The sequence below is a fragment of the Pieris napi genome, chromosome 4 (genome assembly GCF_905475465.1).
Source record: "Pieris napi chromosome 4, ilPieNapi1.2, whole genome shotgun sequence".
In the NCBI taxonomy this organism is placed as follows: domain Eukaryota; kingdom Metazoa; phylum Arthropoda; class Insecta; order Lepidoptera; family Pieridae; genus Pieris; species Pieris napi.
In genome coordinates, this window is record NC_062237.1 from 7549160 (window position 1) to 7566250 (window position 17091).

At 34.8% G+C, this 17091-nt stretch overlaps 5 protein-coding genes across 5 annotated transcripts; 2 read left to right on the top strand and 3 right to left on the bottom strand.

Moving 5' to 3' along the window:
• Positions 1 to 427: 427 nt before the first annotated feature.
• LOC125048954 (sodium channel protein Nach-like) lies at positions 428 to 8063 on the top strand. Its single transcript, XM_047647932.1, has 9 exons — positions 428 to 684; positions 1139 to 1301; positions 1572 to 1720; positions 2361 to 2499; positions 4218 to 4298; positions 4819 to 5071; positions 5402 to 5597; positions 6524 to 6630; positions 7125 to 8063. The coding sequence occupies exons 1-9, from the start codon at positions 446 to 448 to the stop codon at positions 7361 to 7363; spliced, it is 1566 nt and encodes a 521-aa protein (XP_047503888.1). The 5' UTR covers positions 428 to 445; the 3' UTR covers positions 7364 to 8063.
• On the bottom strand, positions 5623 to 6043 carry LOC125048955 (acylphosphatase-1-like). Its single transcript, XM_047647933.1, has one exon. It carries the CDS (start codon positions 5967 to 5969, stop codon positions 5664 to 5666), a length of 306 nt encoding a protein of 101 aa, XP_047503889.1. The 5' UTR covers positions 5970 to 6043; the 3' UTR covers positions 5623 to 5663.
• Positions 8064 to 10704: 2641 nt separating the features above from the next.
• On the top strand, positions 10705 to 13288 carry LOC125048961 (pickpocket protein 28-like). The gene is made up of 4 exons (XM_047647942.1): positions 10705 to 11095; positions 11562 to 11826; positions 12560 to 12752; positions 12978 to 13288. Exons 1-4 carry the CDS (start codon positions 10980 to 10982, stop codon positions 13190 to 13192), a joined length of 789 nt encoding a protein of 262 aa, XP_047503898.1. The 5' UTR covers positions 10705 to 10979; the 3' UTR covers positions 13193 to 13288.
• Positions 13289 to 13696: 408 nt separating this feature from the next.
• Positions 13697 to 15073, bottom strand: LOC125049150. The gene is made up of 2 exons (XM_047648279.1): positions 14781 to 15073; positions 13697 to 14639 (listed from the first exon to the last, which is right to left on the bottom strand). Exons 1-2 carry the CDS (start codon positions 14854 to 14856, stop codon positions 13708 to 13710), a joined length of 1008 nt encoding a protein of 335 aa, XP_047504235.1. The 5' UTR covers positions 14857 to 15073; the 3' UTR covers positions 13697 to 13707.
• Positions 15024 to 17065, bottom strand: LOC125049149. The gene is made up of 2 exons (XM_047648278.1): positions 16718 to 17065; positions 15024 to 16219 (listed from the first exon to the last, which is right to left on the bottom strand). The coding sequence occupies exons 1-2, from the start codon at positions 17004 to 17006 to the stop codon at positions 15285 to 15287; spliced, it is 1224 nt and encodes a 407-aa protein (XP_047504234.1). The 5' UTR covers positions 17007 to 17065; the 3' UTR covers positions 15024 to 15284.
• Positions 17066 to 17091: the final 26 nt, after the last annotated feature.

The following is a 17091-nucleotide window of genomic DNA, read 5'->3' on the forward strand; positions in this document are numbered from 1 at the left end:
GTAGCGTTCGAGACGCACTTACGATGATATAATTTTAAGAGCTTGGTCTGAAATTATGACATAATAATTATATTGTGTACCAGTGAAAGGTAACTCTTACTTTAATCTGTAATAATATAAAATTCTATTAATATTTTATGAAAAAATAATTAAGAAATTCTACGACATATCTTAGTTCCCCGAACTATTATATTTAGGATAAAAATAAATATGTTTTTTTACTTTCACGGTTTATGAACTTCAGGTTCGTGCTAAATTACTCACAATTTTCTAAATGCTTCGGTTTCTTATATATTATTTGTTATAGATCTGTTAATTCAAATCTATGAGGTGCATATAATCTCTGAACATAGGTAATTTATGTATTCTTTGCATTAAATTGTGGAATAAAATAATCGCGATCTTGTATGGCGCATTATTAACGCAAAAAACGCACGTGTTGTATATGTTGAGATCTCAAAAAGCTCTTAATTTCAGAGCTATCTGGACCATCACATTGATAGCTGCTTTAATATGCTCGGTGTCCCTGGTGTGGATGACTTTTCAAAGATACTATCAGGCACCTTTAGTCACCACTCAGATACCAGAAGGGATCTCAATCAATAAAATAATATTTCCAGCTGTGGGGATTTGTACTAATAATAGAATTAGCAAGCGAGCAGTAACTGAATTGGCGAACGCATTGTAAGTTTTGGTATCGGCAACTTACGCGTATAATGGCCATCTAACTAAGGGTTAAGTTCAAATTCTTAAATTCAAAGTGGTTTGTTATTAAAAGGATATGCTTTAAGGACTATTCTAACAGAATGATTGTGTTTTTGGTCTAGTATGGCTTAAGCTTTTCAATTGGTTTTTTAGCCAATGGATCTGACGTCAAATTGTAATAATGTGAAAAGAAAAAGGTTAGGTTCGAAGCCTTTAAGTTACCATGACCTATTACAGGAAGAATAAAACAACATTTTTTCTAAATATACACCATAAGACTTCATAACCATTCACGAGAATTCAAAGTGATAATGGTGCAATGTTACTATTAGGTCGTGGTTTGATCTGTAATTTCTAGAAAATTGAGTAGACAAATCTAAACGAATGTTTAGATTTCGTTTTTTTTTTATAAACGAGGCTAAATCAATTTCAGATTAAAAGAGAAACGAAACGAAAAGTACAATCAGAAACAGATGTTGTCTATGCTATTTGGTTTAGGACTGCTATACAATCTTCAAATGGATCCCAATATTGTAGATGTGATGGAACTCCATCAAACTCTCGGAGAATATGATGTCAATGAGTTAATGAAAAATGTAATGTTAATTTAAGTTTTCCATCATCAATTATTATTCTTTTCACGTTCAGTAGATATGTACATCTAGGTACAGTGTCTAGTAAAGTTTAGATAATTTGTTTCGCCATGACAGCTCGTATCACCAACAATTATTAATTAGCATTATCACTAAAATTATTTAGTAACTAAAGTAGAATAAGGCTGATGTTGATGTCGGACAAAGACAAGACAAGATGTTAGTTACACAACATTTGTTAGTCTGTCAACTAAAGTAACGTTTATGTTTTAGTTAACCCCAAAATGCGAGGACTTGCTCTTGCGATGTTCTTGGAATCAGAATCCGATGCCATGCTCGAAATTATTTGATTTCCGCCTCACAATGAACGGATATTGCTGCACTTTTAACTACCTTCGCAGTTCAGATGTTATGTTTGAAGAGTATGGTTCCATTTTTACTCAATTATTTATAAGTGTATTAGCAGAAGTGAGATTGTATACAATTTCAACCGGGTTATTAAATTTGAAACATTACTATACATACGTTTTTAAATTTTGATAAGTCTGCAGAAATTCGACTTGGGTCCTTCAAGAAAAGAGCGTACCAATTCTTAAAAGGCCGGCAACGCACTCGCGAGCCCTCTGGCATTGAGAATGCCATGGGCGGTGGTATCACTTAACATCAGATGAGCCTTCTGCCAAACCTGCCCCCGTTCTATGAAAAAAAAAAACTAATCACTCTTAGTTTTCTGTTACCTTACCTATTTGATTGAGTGAATTCTGTAGATATATATTTTCGATTTCTATATCCAAAATTATAGTCGGCAATGCTACGAATTGTTGATTTTTCTATGAAAGTATTAAAGTAAATCAGTATATAAGTTTTCTTTATTTTATGTATATAACCCGACTTTATTATTGGATTGACAATTACTATGGTCTTTAGGGTGAGCTGAAGAAAAGAGACTTAGCGCTAAGTTTGACGCCCGTATGTAAAATTGTATTCGATTTTGAACTTAGAGTATCAAAATTGTTAGATATTGTACACATTTATATCTACGACCTCATTCCTATTCTACAGAAGTACTGACGCGCGCAGCACTGATATGTATATGTATGGAAACAAATCCAGTTTTGATTTCGACCAAGGATTAAAAGTCTTACTGTACTTAGAAGAGGATGACGACTTCTTCTATAACACACCTTTAAATGGAGCTCAGGTATTATTACAATTTTAATAAACATAAATTTGTTGCATTTTTATTTACGCATTCGGAAATGTAATTCGATAGCGCATTATTTAAACATTTTTATAAAGAGAACTTTCTAAAAAACTGCATGAATATAATAAAACACGGCTCTCTTAAAGTAAACATAATAACTAGTCTGGCCATAAATAGTGTTACATAAAACTTTTCAATTTTCAACTTTTTAATTATTTTGAATTTGGAACACGTAAATTATTTTAAAAACTTCTTTCGATTTTGCGCCATTTCACATATTTTTTCGTATTCATTATCAAATTACAATATGGAATGGGGTGTTTAAGAAAATAGGACTGCAGTGATCGCTTTCTACAAAGTGGGTATGGAGCTGTCGGTCATATTCCACACACTTCAAAAGCTTGGTATCAGCCGTATGTTCGTATGTACATCGTACTATCAACTGATACAACAACTCTTCGTCTGTCGAAGACCAGAAAAGATTGGTGTGGCCGCGTGCTGTTAGAACTACATAGGCTGCTAATGCTGTTAAAGCCAGAATTCGTCAAAACGCCATTAGGAAGCAAAACATCTTATCGCGAGTAATGAAGAGGGACTCTGAGGACTCTGTAGCGTATTATAAAACAAGACCTGCCCTGCGATTCTGTAACTCACTTTTCGAACTCACACAGCGATTTTCGCATCGGCGGTCGCTCTCAAATCAGTCGTGAAAAGGTGGGAGCTTGTAGTTTATTGTTTATCAGAATGCCAAATCATAAAATGACTGCTTCACGACTGATTTGAGAGCGACCGCCGATGCGAAAATCGCTGTGTGAGTTCGAAAAGTGAGTTACAGAATCGCAGGGCTGAAGCTCGGTGCTACACATGACATCGTCAATACACATGACATTCCCTCAATCAATCTTTACAATTAAAGAGAATGGAACCATCAAAACGCCTTCTGTCGCGATAAACAGGTGAAAATCTCAGAAATATCCTCTTTACCGTTGAAACAATTTTCATTTGAAGAACAGTACAATAAGCAAAATGATAAAGTGTAAGCTCACAGTTCTAAAGACGCTGCTCAAGTGGTCGGAAAGGTAGAACGTGGTCAATATCCCGCGTTAGTGATGGTGGGGCGTGTCTTTTCACGGAGTCACTAAACTACATTTTTATGAAAAAGGAGTGAAACCTTCAGACAAAGTGTATCAAAATACAGTCTTGGATTGTGAAACCTCTGAGCAATACAATTTTTAAAAATATACCGTGGAATTTCCAGCTAAATTCAGCACCTAGTCACAAGGCACGAACTACCCAAGCCTGGCTTGAAAGCAACGTTCCAGACTTATAACATCTGAAGACTGGCCCTCATCTAGCCCAGACCTCAACCCTTTAGACTTCAAATTATGCTCCGATTTAGAGGACATGGCCTGCTCCGAAACGACACGGCGACATTGAGTCTCTTAAAAAATATTTGGAGAAAACAGTGCGTAAACCCATAGATTCGTGGCCAAACAGAGTAAAGGCCTGTATAAAAGCCAAAGGTGGCCATTTCGAATAGAATATTTTTTTAAATTTTTGCTAAGACTTTATAAATATGTAGGTATAAATTTTAATAACATTTAACCTGTACTTGTACTTGTACTAGAACTTATGGCTGGACTAGTATGCCTGTAGGCTTGTTATTGGGCTGAATAGCCACTGATGATGGTGATGATAAAGATGCAAATTTTCAGCTACAGTTCTCCGATGCTTATGATTTTCCTGATGCACCAAGCGGCAGTTTTTCAATGCAAATAGTCAGTCCACATGTTAAAGTGAGTAGGAAGACATTAATACTAAAAACTTCTATATATTACCTACTCTAAATATGTTCTTAAAAAATCGTATAGAATACCGGCGGTGTATGTAACATAACCACATGGGGAGACATATTTAAGCTCTTTATTGTTTTTTTTCATAGCCAAGCTAGAATTCAGCCTTCTGCGCCTGCCGATCCTAAAGGATATTTATTTCAAACCTAGGTTTCCGTTATACTCCGTGTGCACCAGTAGTCAGCACATAGACGCCCATTTGGTCCGTTGTGCGTCAAGTCCTGGCTTATGAAACCAGCTCAGCCTTGCGATTCTGTAACTCACTTTTCGAACTCACCTGATAAGGAGGGAGCTTGTAGTTTATTGTTTATCAGAATGCCAAATCATAAAATGACTGCTTCACGACTGATTTGAGCGCGACCGCCGCTGCGAAAACCGCTGTGAGTGTTCGAAAAGTGAGTTACAGAATCGCAAGGCAGAGGTGGTCTTAAAATAATTGTTTATTAATCATATATATTTTTAGTTGGAGGTATTAGCATCAGCATCCTTTACGGAAGCGTCGCGGGATATAGAACATGTATCGTTGAAGCTTCGCAAATGCTTATTTTTCGATGAATCCTCGTATCTACCGTTTTACACCCACAGCGATTGTCTGCTCAAGTGCCGTATGTCCTTCCTAATGGAAAAATGCAATTGCACGCCCTTCAACATGCCCAAAATAAGAAACACAAAGACGTGTGATTTGACAGATGTGCCGTGCTTAAAGAAGTACCATGGTACGAGTCTGTTCTGCTATTTAGTTTTATCTTTTAAGAGAAATCAATAAAAAATTAAAATGACGACATTTGAAGCCTTCAGTTGAAGTATATCAGTCTCTGTCGATCAAGCTATATCTTGTTCTGCCGATTTATCATTTGCGTATGCTGATTCCTGTTTTGCTCTAAAGTCAAGTCATATTCATTAAATCTCTAGTTTTTAAGTACAAAAATATAATAGCTTCCTTACGCATTTCTCAGAAACTTTGTGCAAAGATTGATGTATTAACAAATATTACTATGGGAGTTGTTTTTTACTACACATTTATTTAAGCTTTACCAATTTCGTAGCCCAATCTACAACTGTCAGACCAGATTTAGAAGAAATCCCACCGGAATTGGAGCTCGACCTAGTAGGAGGAGGTATATCCTGTCCAATGTGTTACCCAACTTGTTCAAAGACCACTTATAATTACGACTACACCAACGTTCATATCTTTCCGGACCACGTCAACCCGACACCGGTTAAGGACAAGATAGACTGGCTGTAAGTGAAAGTACTATTTCGTTTATATAATTTATTGATAGCGAATTACAATACCGGTTTTTTGCATTAGCGACGTATCTCAAATGTCCGAAACGCGTAGTTGTTGATAGGACCTTCGTTTCTGAAGGTGGCTTTATCGATTTTGGATTTAGGGCTCCCTATTTTTTGAAGCCACACCTTCATGTCGTCAACGGTTGCTTGGGGACCTTGAACTTGGCCTACGACAGTCCCATGCGGAGTGTTCATGACCCATCCTTTCAAGCCAAGGTCAGATGCTTTCTTTTGAGTATGTTTGCGAAAGAACACTCCCTGAACTTTACCAAATACTTCGAAATCGGATGTTATTAAAGCAGATTTTTTATTACCGGCCATATTAATTAGCAAGCATTTCAAAATAATACATGGACCTAATGTTTGACGCCGTCGTTCATGGTAACATATTTACTCTTTGGGGTAACCATAACAAGATATGCAACAAAAGAGGTTGCTATGCATCTTTTTGTTGGATCCTTGGTGTTAATTTTAAATAAAAATAAGGTGTAAACAGTATGGAGTAATAATCTAATACGGTAAATGCTTTGTGATTAATTAGTTACATATTTAATTCCCATAAATGCATAATTTCTAAATTAATGTCTCGAAACCCTTTTGGGAGCGTTTGAATTTAGGGAGGAGGGGGGTCCTTTTGTAAAACGTTACGATGCGGGACGGGGATTGAATTACGCGTTATTGTTAATATTATTTTCCACTTTCCAGTACTTTACACCACATAATGGTAACTTTTAGGTGTAAAGAGTCACTAGGTGATCACGAAACGTTTTACTATACTTGGGTACACAAAACGTTACGGCGCGTTACATTGGGGGGGGGGGGGGGCAAAAATCTCCAAAAATTGCGTTACGTAATACTTGAACGCTCCTTTTCAGGCATGGTGCAAACTTTACAGGAACTTCCATTGTGCACGTGAAATACGGGAGTGAGGTAGCTGATTGTTACGGGCAGAATGTTATCATGAAATGGTTTGATCTGATAAGTAAGTTGTCTCGTTTAAAATAAATACGAAAATATTTTAAACTTAAAACTACGCATCTAAGATTTATCGGATAATCTACGGAATAATACCTGCAGCTGAGTTTCATCATCGGACGTCGAGGCAGAATACGAAATTCCACCCGTATCACCTCGACGTCCGCTGTTCCACAACTGAGCGTTTTTCAAGGCAGTTTTTGCCGCGCACCACCACTATGAGGAACCAGCTGCCCACTGAAGTATTTCCGAACCAATTCGACTTAGGATCCTTCAAGAAAAGAGCGTACCAATTCTTAAAAGGCCGGCAACGCACTCGCGAGCCCTCTGGCATTGAGAGTGTCCATGGGCGGCGGTATCACTTAACATCAGGTGAGCCTCGTGCTCGTTTGCTCCCCGTTCTATAAAAAAAAAATCTAAGAATATGAACGGCTTCGCTAAAAGTAGTCTCAAACATGTGACTACTTTTAGTAAATACTTGAAAATAGTATGTATTTGCAGGCAATATTGGCTCAACATGCGGCTTCGTAACTGGTTTCAGCTTTGTATCTGTATTGGAATTTGTTTATTTCTATACTGTGAAGCTCATGAGAGACTATGTTATTCGACGGCGACGTGAACGGCGCATTGCGAGCGGCGCTTCCACTCCCGCTCAATTCGATCATGACAGTCGATACAGACCGATATATTGGAACGAAATCACTGGTCCTAAAGGGTCCAGAGTGGAAAACCAATTTTAAAGGACGTAGAATTGATTCGTTTATGTTATTAATGTAGTAAAATGCCGACTGAAAAGTGTTTCAGCAAACAATTACGAGCCTATAATAAAACGTGTATTAAAGTTAGCAACGTGTTCCATACCATTCTTTGGAATCAACATGGTAACTATGGTAGCAAATACGATACTAACTTTAATAGAAGTTTTTTAAGGTCGTTATTGTTTAATGTGGGATTTTTAATAGAGTTCTTGAAAGAAAAGTATCCAATAAAGTTGTATAATGATTAGTATTAGGTATGTTTAGTAATTTATTCAATCATTAATTCATCCTATAATTAATTATTCTTTAGTAACGTAACACGAAATATAATTCATAGACACATTTTTAGATATGATAGATAGAGATATTTTTATTTGTACTGAATAAACAACAAAACATATGTTGGTTTCCCATATCATAGATAAAATCAACGAGTAGGCAATTTAAGGTTCATTATTTATAAATGGAAGTTAGAAATTGGAGTTTCAGACTTTTGGTTAGGTATAAAATAAAGCGCTATAAATATTTTCATTTATTTGTTATTTTCCGTCTGAGGTTGTTCAAATGTTTTCAAGAAAAGGTAACAAATATTTAGCATTATGGTGGAATGGAATCAAAAGTTTTCCCGAGACTACATCAATACACGGTTTTAGATTTATAGGTGATTCTAAAAGGCATTTAATTGAAAGGTAAACCTTTATCTTTATATATATAATTCTTCTGTGAGTGTGTATGTCACTGAACTTCTCTCAAACGACTGGACCGATTTTGATGAAATTTTTTGTGTGTGTTCAAGGGGATCTGGGAATGGTTTAGATTCACAATTTTGTCCGCTGGACAATGTTATTTTAATTAATTTTTAATTTATTAGTAGTTGTTGATTTTGGAATGATTTACATTGGATCCGACAGACGGCGCTACCATAATATATATAGCTAAACAAGGTTTGCCGGTTCAGCTAGTGTATCTATAAAAATCAATAATTTATGATAAATTACCTGAGTAATACTTTGTATAACTAAAGTATATTGAGTAAATGCAATAAAATAAATAGTGATATATATTTTCTACGAATCAGAACAAAATTACCACTTTGTAACAATGTTTTTAGATTTTTGTGGCTGTTTTTCGTATGTCTATCGTGGTATTGTTCGTCGCTTCTAATAGCAGCACAATACAATGCATACATAAACAACCCGATTTCGTTCGTCGTAGAGACCACCTACACCAACTGGACAACTAAGTTTCCTTCTATAGTTGTCTGTGAGACTGAAAGTTATGCAAGTATTGAAGAAATCTCAAATCGGTTAGTAGCTTTACTACCTAATATAGCCGGATTTAGTATTTTATTAATTGTTAACGCTATTAGTTAAGCCATTTATTAAAAAATACTTTACGGAACAATACAAGCTCTCAATGAGTTAAAGAAATTGTCGCATTAAAACTTAAAAAGTAATATAGCCTATAGTTTACCACGATAAATGCAACGAACCGATATTTTTTTTAATTCAAAACAATATTTCCTGAGATGAGTATGATCAATCAAACAATCCTTCAGCTTTATAATATTAATTTAGTATGTAGTAGCTATATATTTATAGAAAGTGTTCCTAAGCTTAAAAACTTTTAAATTGTAACTGAATCTATATCCGATCGGAAGCTAATCATGCAATAAATTTCGTAGTGTAGTTTTCAAAATACTTTTGTAGAATTTATGACATCTTTATATAACACTGAACCAATTGTGAACAGTTTACAAGTAAAAATTTTAGTTATCGTCGATATTATTTTCTATCAACTCGCGTATATTAACTTTAGCTAAATATAAAGTTATTTTGTAGTTTATGGGGAAAAGATCACGATTTTAACATAGAAGAAGTATTAAAGGAATTGTCATACTACAAGGGGGCGGCTTATTATACAACCGAGTTTTGTAACATCGAGGACCCGTTGCCAGAGTGCTTTCAACATAATATAACCCACTATGTCAACCTGGTAAGATTTTTTATAAGACTAATAATGTTTATATTCTCAGAAGTAACGAGGGTTCACTGTTGGTTAAAAAATCCAGTCCAGTGGCACGCCAACTTTATATTAGCCTCAGATATAGTGTATTTTTTAAGCATTTTTTTTTAATGGCTCTGGCACGGTTTGTGCATTAGCCAGCGTCAAGTATGAGATTTTTATCATTCGTGCTTTTTGCCTTAGAAATACGATCATGTCCTCCATGTACGGTTTAGGCACTCGCCCGGTACCGCACAACCCTCCCAAAGGCCGAGAACAAATTTAAATTAAATTAAAACTTGCTCTCGAACCGGGAATCGAACCCGGTACCCCTTACCTAGCTGCCACTTAATAAGACCGCTAGGCTATGAGGCCCCTAAGCATTCTTTATTTACAACAACGAGGTGAACAGTCAAGTTCAATACTCGGCTTTGTTCAATAGGATTTGTCTTTCTGAGAGTAATCAATGCTCATAGGATAGAGAAAATGTCGCAAAATAAAAAAAGACCCAAAAATTAACACCATGTGTTGGGGACAGGGAGCCTCGGTTGTCATGAATCTTCAAATAAACAAAACAACTTTGTTAAAAAAACCTCAATTGTTTTTAACAAGAGCTTATACACTTTATTATTTTAAGGTCCGAGGCGACTGTAATTCTATAATATCGTTTTGTACTTGGAATGGCCAACCCTTCGAGTGTTGCAGTTATTTTAGACCAATGGACACAGAACTTGGGATCTGTTATGCGATAAATTCTATTCAAGGAAGGTGAATGTTTTATTAACGTAATTATTTAATCATTATATTAATCTAGACCTGTTTATAAGACTAGGTTAAAATTCTATTTGAGTTCATAAGCACCTGAACTGTGGCGTAGTACATAGTAGGTAAGTTACTTGTCAGCTTGGAAGGCGCCATCTTTCGTCTTTCGTTTTAAGTTTTATGCCAACATGTTCTATAAGTATTTTTTTATCAGTAGACAGAGTATAGACTACTTTTAATTGAACTGAAGATAAAGTAAACCCAAATCCATTCTAAACCAGGTTCTTTGTTAAAATGTTAAAATAAAAATAAAATTTCTTAAATCGCTTACTAAAAATAACTGTTTACATGGATGTAGTGCGCCATCTTAAAATTAGTAAATAAATAATAAATGCAACTGGAAAGTTAACAACGCATTAAACAAATAGTTACAACTACTTTGAAAAAGTATTTAACGCTATTGTCTATGTGAAATATTTTGTGTGTGTGACCCGACGTTAGCACTTAGCATTAAACTCATGGTATAGTTCCAGAGACAGGCATAACACAGTATAGTATTATTTAATTGTATTGGTATGAGATACGAGTAGGTTAACGCTTCGACATTCGTACAAATTCGATTTTCAAATATGTTTGTCTTTAGTCACATTTCCCCCTCACTCGCAGCGTGCCTGCCAAAACACGTCTGTACAGGCAGCAGAACTCTTCGGTCAACCTTAGAGCAATGTAATATTCCGTCGTATCTTCAGCAGCCAATTTAATCACATTCTTTAGGGAAAGGCGTCCGCCAAAATTGGAGCTCGTTAACAACCGAGCGACAGGGCCAGGCACGATGACGCTCAAGGTTCTTTTACCGAGTAAAGTTTACGTATTGAACGAGGAAGAAGTACCATCAGTCACCACTCCGGAATCTGACGTCGTTAATGTTAAGCCTGAAAATTATTACAGGTAATTTTCTACTCATAACGTAAGTTCATTGACCATCTTTGTTTAGTATATATAAAAGTTAAAATACACACAATTTATTTAAAAACGGAATGCGCAGCCGTACACAAAATCGTCCATTTAGTTATATGTAAAGGTAGTTTCATTATTATATTTATTAACTGAAGCTGATTTATGAACTTAAATTAATTTATTAAGGATTGATTGTAGGAAGCATAGACAGTGAAAACTTAAAGCTTTCATTTGGGTCTGTGGTAAACATGTTTAAATCTTTATTAAATAGTTCAAGGAACCGTAAAGTTTTAGTATCAGAGAAGATAAGTCAGTTAATGTTACAGACCTAATTAAATCCAGAGGTGCAACCACTAGTAACTTTTCCGCAAGATAGCAATTTTTTTAAAATTAACAACGTCTAATCTTTTAAACAATATTGAAACAAATAAATACATGAACATTTGATATTTTTAAGGCGTTTAATATCAATAAAGGACATACAAAACGACGCTGGAGCCAGGTTAATATCTCCAGTGAAACGAAAATGTCGGTACACAGATGAAAATAATATAGAGGTGTACCCGTATTATTCATATACGGCATGCACAGTTCAATGTAGGAAGGATGCTCAACTGCGACTGTGTAATTGCACCAACTTTTACATGCCTAATGTTGAGGAACACTTGAAATGCAATATGACTGGGGTTATTTGTCTTTATAATAACTTGAATACATTGTCGGTAAGTTGTCCATTTAAAAGCCTTATCTTTTAAGCACCATTGTGTGATTTCTCTCAGTTTTTAATATTGACTAAATGGCATTTATTTACCTAATTCATAAGTGTAAACTTCCATAGGCGTATATAGAGGGAAGGACGGTACGTAAATACGGACATACACATCGAGTCTGTGCCAAAAATTAATCCCGAAACATTTGGAAACCCAGGCCATCCCATAAAATAACTGTATATTCACCATTGACAATGAACATCGTAAAGCGGTTGTATTTTTGGAACGAAGTTCCTTATCGCGCGTTGTGAAAGGGGCTAGACGGAAAAAATTCTTACGAAAAGTTGTCACGACACTTTTTTGCTATTTGCTATTGTAATACACCGGTTCTCATCCGATCACCGCAGTTAAGCAACGTCGGGCGAGGTCAGTACTTGGATGGGTGACCGCCTGGGAACATCTCGTGATGTTGGCTTTTTTTTTTCGTCGTAAGATTGGTGTCGAGAAAATCTATCATACTGTTATGATACCAATTAACATATAAATTAATCGAAAGGAATTTCGTTCCATCCGGGTGTCCCTTGACACCTCTAAAGTTTTTTTGTCTTTATCACTGTCGTTTTAAATAAACGTAACAAAAGAGACATTACTAATTACTTTATAGTTAAGATTAAATAAAATTTAGTTATGAAGAACTTGTGTCAGTCAATTATCAATATTATATATGTAATTGTTATCTCGACAGGTACTCAAAGCACGTTGGTCGTCAAGAACAGGTCTATACTGCGACTGTCTACCATCCTGTACTGAGGCAGAAATATCTACAGTGAAAGATTTCGAGTCAGATAAATATAACGCCTCAGTAGCAATAGAGCTTGCCTTTCTTCCCACTGAGAGATATAGGAGGAACGTTGTACGCGGTGCTTTAGACTTAGTTGGTAATTGAATAAATTTCTTATATATTTGGTCGTAGGATCGATAAGTTATAATTTATGAAAGATATTTTCTGATACTTCTGATGATCAATTAGATTTCCGATACGATATAGTAAAAAAAATATGAAGCGATGTTACACTTGGATAGTTCGCTAGTATAATACATATAGGTACTCCTCTCTACACTAACTAACGGGTATAAGATAAGTACAGAACATTTTATTTTAGTTTCAACAGGTGGCACGGGTGGTTTATTTCTTGGCACGACTATACTCAGCTTCGTCGAGTTGATCTACATTATACTAATACGTCCCTTCTGCAACATTTACATCCAACGATATAAGGACCCTTGGCATGAAAAATATGGTCGGAAACTAGAAGACAACAAGTTTATTCAACTTCGCTTGAAGCGCGAGTCTCTAAAATTACAAACGTTTACTTAAAAATATGTGTTAAGATACTAGATCTTATCTAGACCTCTATATATTTTCCGTCAGGTAAATCGTACGTGTATTAGCCTTTTATAAGTAAACTAGCTGACCTGGCAAACAAAATTTTGCCATGTATATCATTTATAATAAAAAATAGGGGGATCGTAGAGGGGTGAAAATTAGGGGTTATATGTATTTTTTAATGTTGTATAATAAAAAAATAAAAATTTATCTAAAAATTAAAAAAAAAAATTAGGGGTGGACTACCCTTAACATTTAGGAGGATGAATAATAGATGTTGTCCAATTCTCAGACATACTCAATATGCACACAAAATTTCATGAGAATCGGTCAAGCCGTTTCGGAGGAGTTTAACTACAAACACCGCGACACGAGAATTTTATATATTAGATAAATGCACAGATGCATAGTATTTACTTAAAAATCTGCTTAAAATGTATTGTAGTCATGATTTATGTACATTGTACTTAGACGCACAAATAACGTAAACAGTCGTATTTATAAGTTTAATTTAAGATATATTCGCAAACAATTTCTTCAAATAAATCCAAAACTTTAATTCGATACTCGACGTTTTCGTCACACATTTTCCTAATAAAAGTAGCTTTATCCTGCGAAAGTATTTTATTAAATTGTTCGGAATCGGTAAAGATCTTTGTAGTTAAATCGTCTTTTATCCAAAATTGTGGCACTAGACATGCGGAAGCTACCAGCCCCCAAAGGCGAAAGTCTTTTGCTGATTCTTGAAGCATTTTCAACGAAATAATATCATTTATTTCAATACAGTGTTGTTCGAGGATGTGCTGAAGTGTACAATGGTAATATTTTAAACATCTATTAAAATTTTCTTCTCGGTTCTCGGCCTCTAAGTTACAGAAAAGCAGAAGTACAACATCGCCTGCAGGTGGGTGGTACCTGGCTGCTTGAAAGTCCACTAATAAGCAATCATCAGGCTCATTTCCTTTATAGTGAAACATCAAGTTATTATTCCATAAATCCCGATGACAGATAACATTCCTGTATTTAGACGATGTGTCTGTCAAATCTAGCGCTGCTTTCCATACATTCCGCCATTTTCTATCACACTTATCAATTATATCTTTGGTTTTAGCGTATTTTGAATGGCTCTTTACAACTTCCAAAGCGCCAATCATACATTGACTAAACCATGGAGCTGTTATTTTATATCCACCCTTGTCGAAATAATCTTTATAGTCTTCGCAAATCCTGTAGGTACGATTCAATTCAACAGATTTATGTTCTTCATAAATAATTGAAGAGGCATGAAATCTGGCCAAAGTACTTAATGCTTGAAAAATATGAGCATCGTCAAAAGTTTTGAGTTTATAGTGCATTCTGTATCCCAGGGAATTTAAGTCTTCAAAAACCAAAGCGTCTTCTAAAGCCACAATTAGTTTTGCACTCCATGCTTTTATGTCTGAAAATACAAATATATAACCAAAGTTAAGCATCGTTTTGAAATGTTAATATTATTAATCGATTTAAGTCTTGATATTTGTTTCTCTTTCACGTGAAACACATTGAAGGTGACTTATTTGAAAAAAAAACCTTTACATACCTGGTGTACGAAGCTTCTCTATAATGATTGTGTAAAACTTTGATTCTTTTTCATAAAGTTTTAGCTCTTTAACCATTTCCGCTTTTGCTTTATTACTTTTAGATATAGATTTTATAAAACAATTTAATACTCGCTTCTCGTTAGCACCGACAGATACATTTACGTTCAACCATAAAATAGTCACATAAAAATCCTAGCATATTTTGACTCGCAAAATCTATAGAATAGTTTTCGAAAACCGCATTTTCTTTAAAATAAATTTTAATTATTTTAGCAATTTCTTTTTCTGATATATAATTAACAGCTGTAAAACTATTATACGTCTCTGGCATCTTGGCTTAATACACAAGTGTTTCACTGCCTACAATATACTTAATAACTATATAAACCTTATTTAAAACTAATGGTTTTATCAGTTAAAGTTAATTACATAATTTAACTTATATTTAATGTTGAACTAACACAGATACTGTATTCAAATATGTCTTATTTATCTTATCATTATTATTTATAACTGTTTAAAGACGGTAAAACAAATCTTTCCACTATATCATCAAAGAGCTCTAAAATGGTTTCGCGGTACTGTTCGTCGGATTCCAATGATTCTATGAAACAATGGCTCCTAGATATCGCGTCAAATTCATCATTACCACTTCGGCAATATTTGTCTTTAATGAACTCTGGCATATTTGCTATGGGCAATACCAATGCCGCTTGTGTGATGCCAAACACAACACTATCTTCATATGCCTTCGATAATGCTTTTTTATCAAAAAAATCCAGTATATTAACCCCAGCATCATTCAATACATCGCTGAGACACATATAATAAATGTCTATCATTTTATTTGTGAAGACACTACGAAATTTCTTTGTTGTATTTAAGAACAACAGTGTTGCTAGATCATGGGTAGGAATCGTATATACCGCTGTTTGAAAGTCCACTAACAGTGCGTGTGTTGAACCATCCTCCATTTCTTTAAAGAAGACATTATTAGACCAAACGTCTCTATGAACAACAACGTTTCTGTGTTTGCGGCTTGGTTGCATAGATTTCGTGGCTCGGTTGAATAAGTCGGTTACAACATTTGCAACTGATTGAAAGTTTGGTGAATCTTTATATGCAGAATAAATTCTTAGGATGTCTATAACACCCTTGCAGCCTGTGTCTCGCCATGCCTGTGCTTTGACGGGCTCAAACAAATATTCCTTATAATCCTCCCATATGTAATACGGTCTTTTTAATTGTTGTGTTTTGTTGTACTCGTATATAAGGGAATCAGCGTGAAATTTTGCTACTGCTTTAACGGTCGCGACTACTTCTTCGTACGAGAAGGGTTTGCGACTGTCGGATAGTGCATAGCCAATTTTAGTGACGTCTTCAAACACGAATACTTCGTCTTTTAGGTGTATAACTTCTGGCCGCCATTTACTGCAACCTACAACGTAAAAAGGGTCAAACGGTTATTTAGATTCATAGTAGTAGTCACATAATCAACTTTCAAATACAATAATAATGGCAACGGAGACAGTTATTTCTCTATTGAACTTAAGAATTTTATTGTCTTTTTTTTACAAGGCGGGCTTCTTTTATGCGATAGGAACCTTGCTGTCTGCCACTGAAGCTATAAGTACTTTAATTTCAATTTGCCAAACATTGCTTATTAAAGCACATTTGTTTACATACTCTATGCCGGTTCACCTATTAGTGAGCAGTAGTAACGATATTCATAACTCCTGATCTATATCTATTATATTTTTTTTTTTAGTTTTTCTATTTTACTAGGGTTGCCTGGAAGAGATCGCTTATTAGTGATAAAGCCGCCCGTTGCATCCCTTATAATTTTTATGTATTGTGTTTCCTTTATTTTTATTGCAACAAAGTGTAAATAAATAAGAATGAATAAAATTAAAGAAAATTTATATAAAGTAATTACCTTCACGTTTAATAAACTGAGTAAACAATGAACTCAATAGTACATACTCCTTTCTAAAGAAGCCAGTTTTTCTCAAATACTCCGCTTTATATTCATCATACCGTGGCACACACTTCACAAACAAAACTCTATCATGTGAATTAACTTTAAGAAATAAACGTAAATACTCTCCCAAATAACCAACTAATTCTTCTGAATAATTTTGTATCTCATATTGCAAAGTATCATAATTTTTAAAACCACATTTCTCCGCGATAATTTTCACTTCGTCGTTGTTAAATAGAGACATTGTGTTAAATGATATATTATCTTTTACTGCTATATTTAACTTTGATTACTGCAATGAGTATTAAAGTATAAGATGTACAATTCTT

What these genes read in the sequence shown, in the direction of transcription:
- LOC125049150 (XM_047648279.1), bottom strand. Translation starts at nt 14,856, where the DNA reads ATGGTTAAAGAGCTAAAACTTTATGAAAAAGAATCAAAGTTTTACACA. An exon ending in AGAGAAGCTTCGTACACCAG is followed by an intron (nt 14,640 to 14,780) that starts GTATGTAAAGGT and finishes TTGTATTTTCAG; the next exon opens with ACATAAAAGCATGGAGTGCA.
- LOC125048961 (XM_047647942.1), top strand. Translation starts at nt 10,980, where the DNA reads ATGACGCTCAAGGTTCTTTTACCGAGTAAAGTTTACGTATTGAACGAG. An exon ending in ATAACTTGAATACATTGTCG is followed by an intron (nt 11,827 to 12,559) that starts GTAAGTTGTCCA and finishes TTATCTCGACAG; the next exon opens with GTACTCAAAGCACGTTGGTC. An exon ending in CGGTGCTTTAGACTTAGTTG is followed by an intron (nt 12,753 to 12,977) that starts GTAATTGAATAA and finishes ATTTTATTTTAG; the next exon opens with TTTCAACAGGTGGCACGGGT.
- LOC125048954 (XM_047647932.1), top strand. Translation starts at nt 446, where the DNA reads ATGTTGAGATCTCAAAAAGCTCTTAATTTCAGAGCTATCTGGACCATC. An exon ending in TCAGATGTTATGTTTGAAGA is followed by an intron (nt 1,721 to 2,360) that starts GTATGGTTCCAT and finishes CCTATTCTACAG; the next exon opens with AAGTACTGACGCGCGCAGCA. An exon ending in GTGCTTAAAGAAGTACCATG is followed by an intron (nt 5,072 to 5,401) that starts GTACGAGTCTGT and finishes CCAATTTCGTAG; the next exon opens with CCCAATCTACAACTGTCAGA.
- LOC125048955 (XM_047647933.1), bottom strand. Translation starts at nt 5,969, where the DNA reads ATGGCCGGTAATAAAAAATCTGCTTTAATAACATCCGATTTCGAAGTA.
- LOC125049149 (XM_047648278.1), bottom strand. Translation starts at nt 17,006, where the DNA reads ATGTCTCTATTTAACAACGACGAAGTGAAAATTATCGCGGAGAAATGT. An exon ending in TCAGTTTATTAAACGTGAAG is followed by an intron (nt 16,220 to 16,717) that starts GTAATTACTTTA and finishes TTTACGTTGTAG; the next exon opens with GTTGCAGTAAATGGCGGCCA.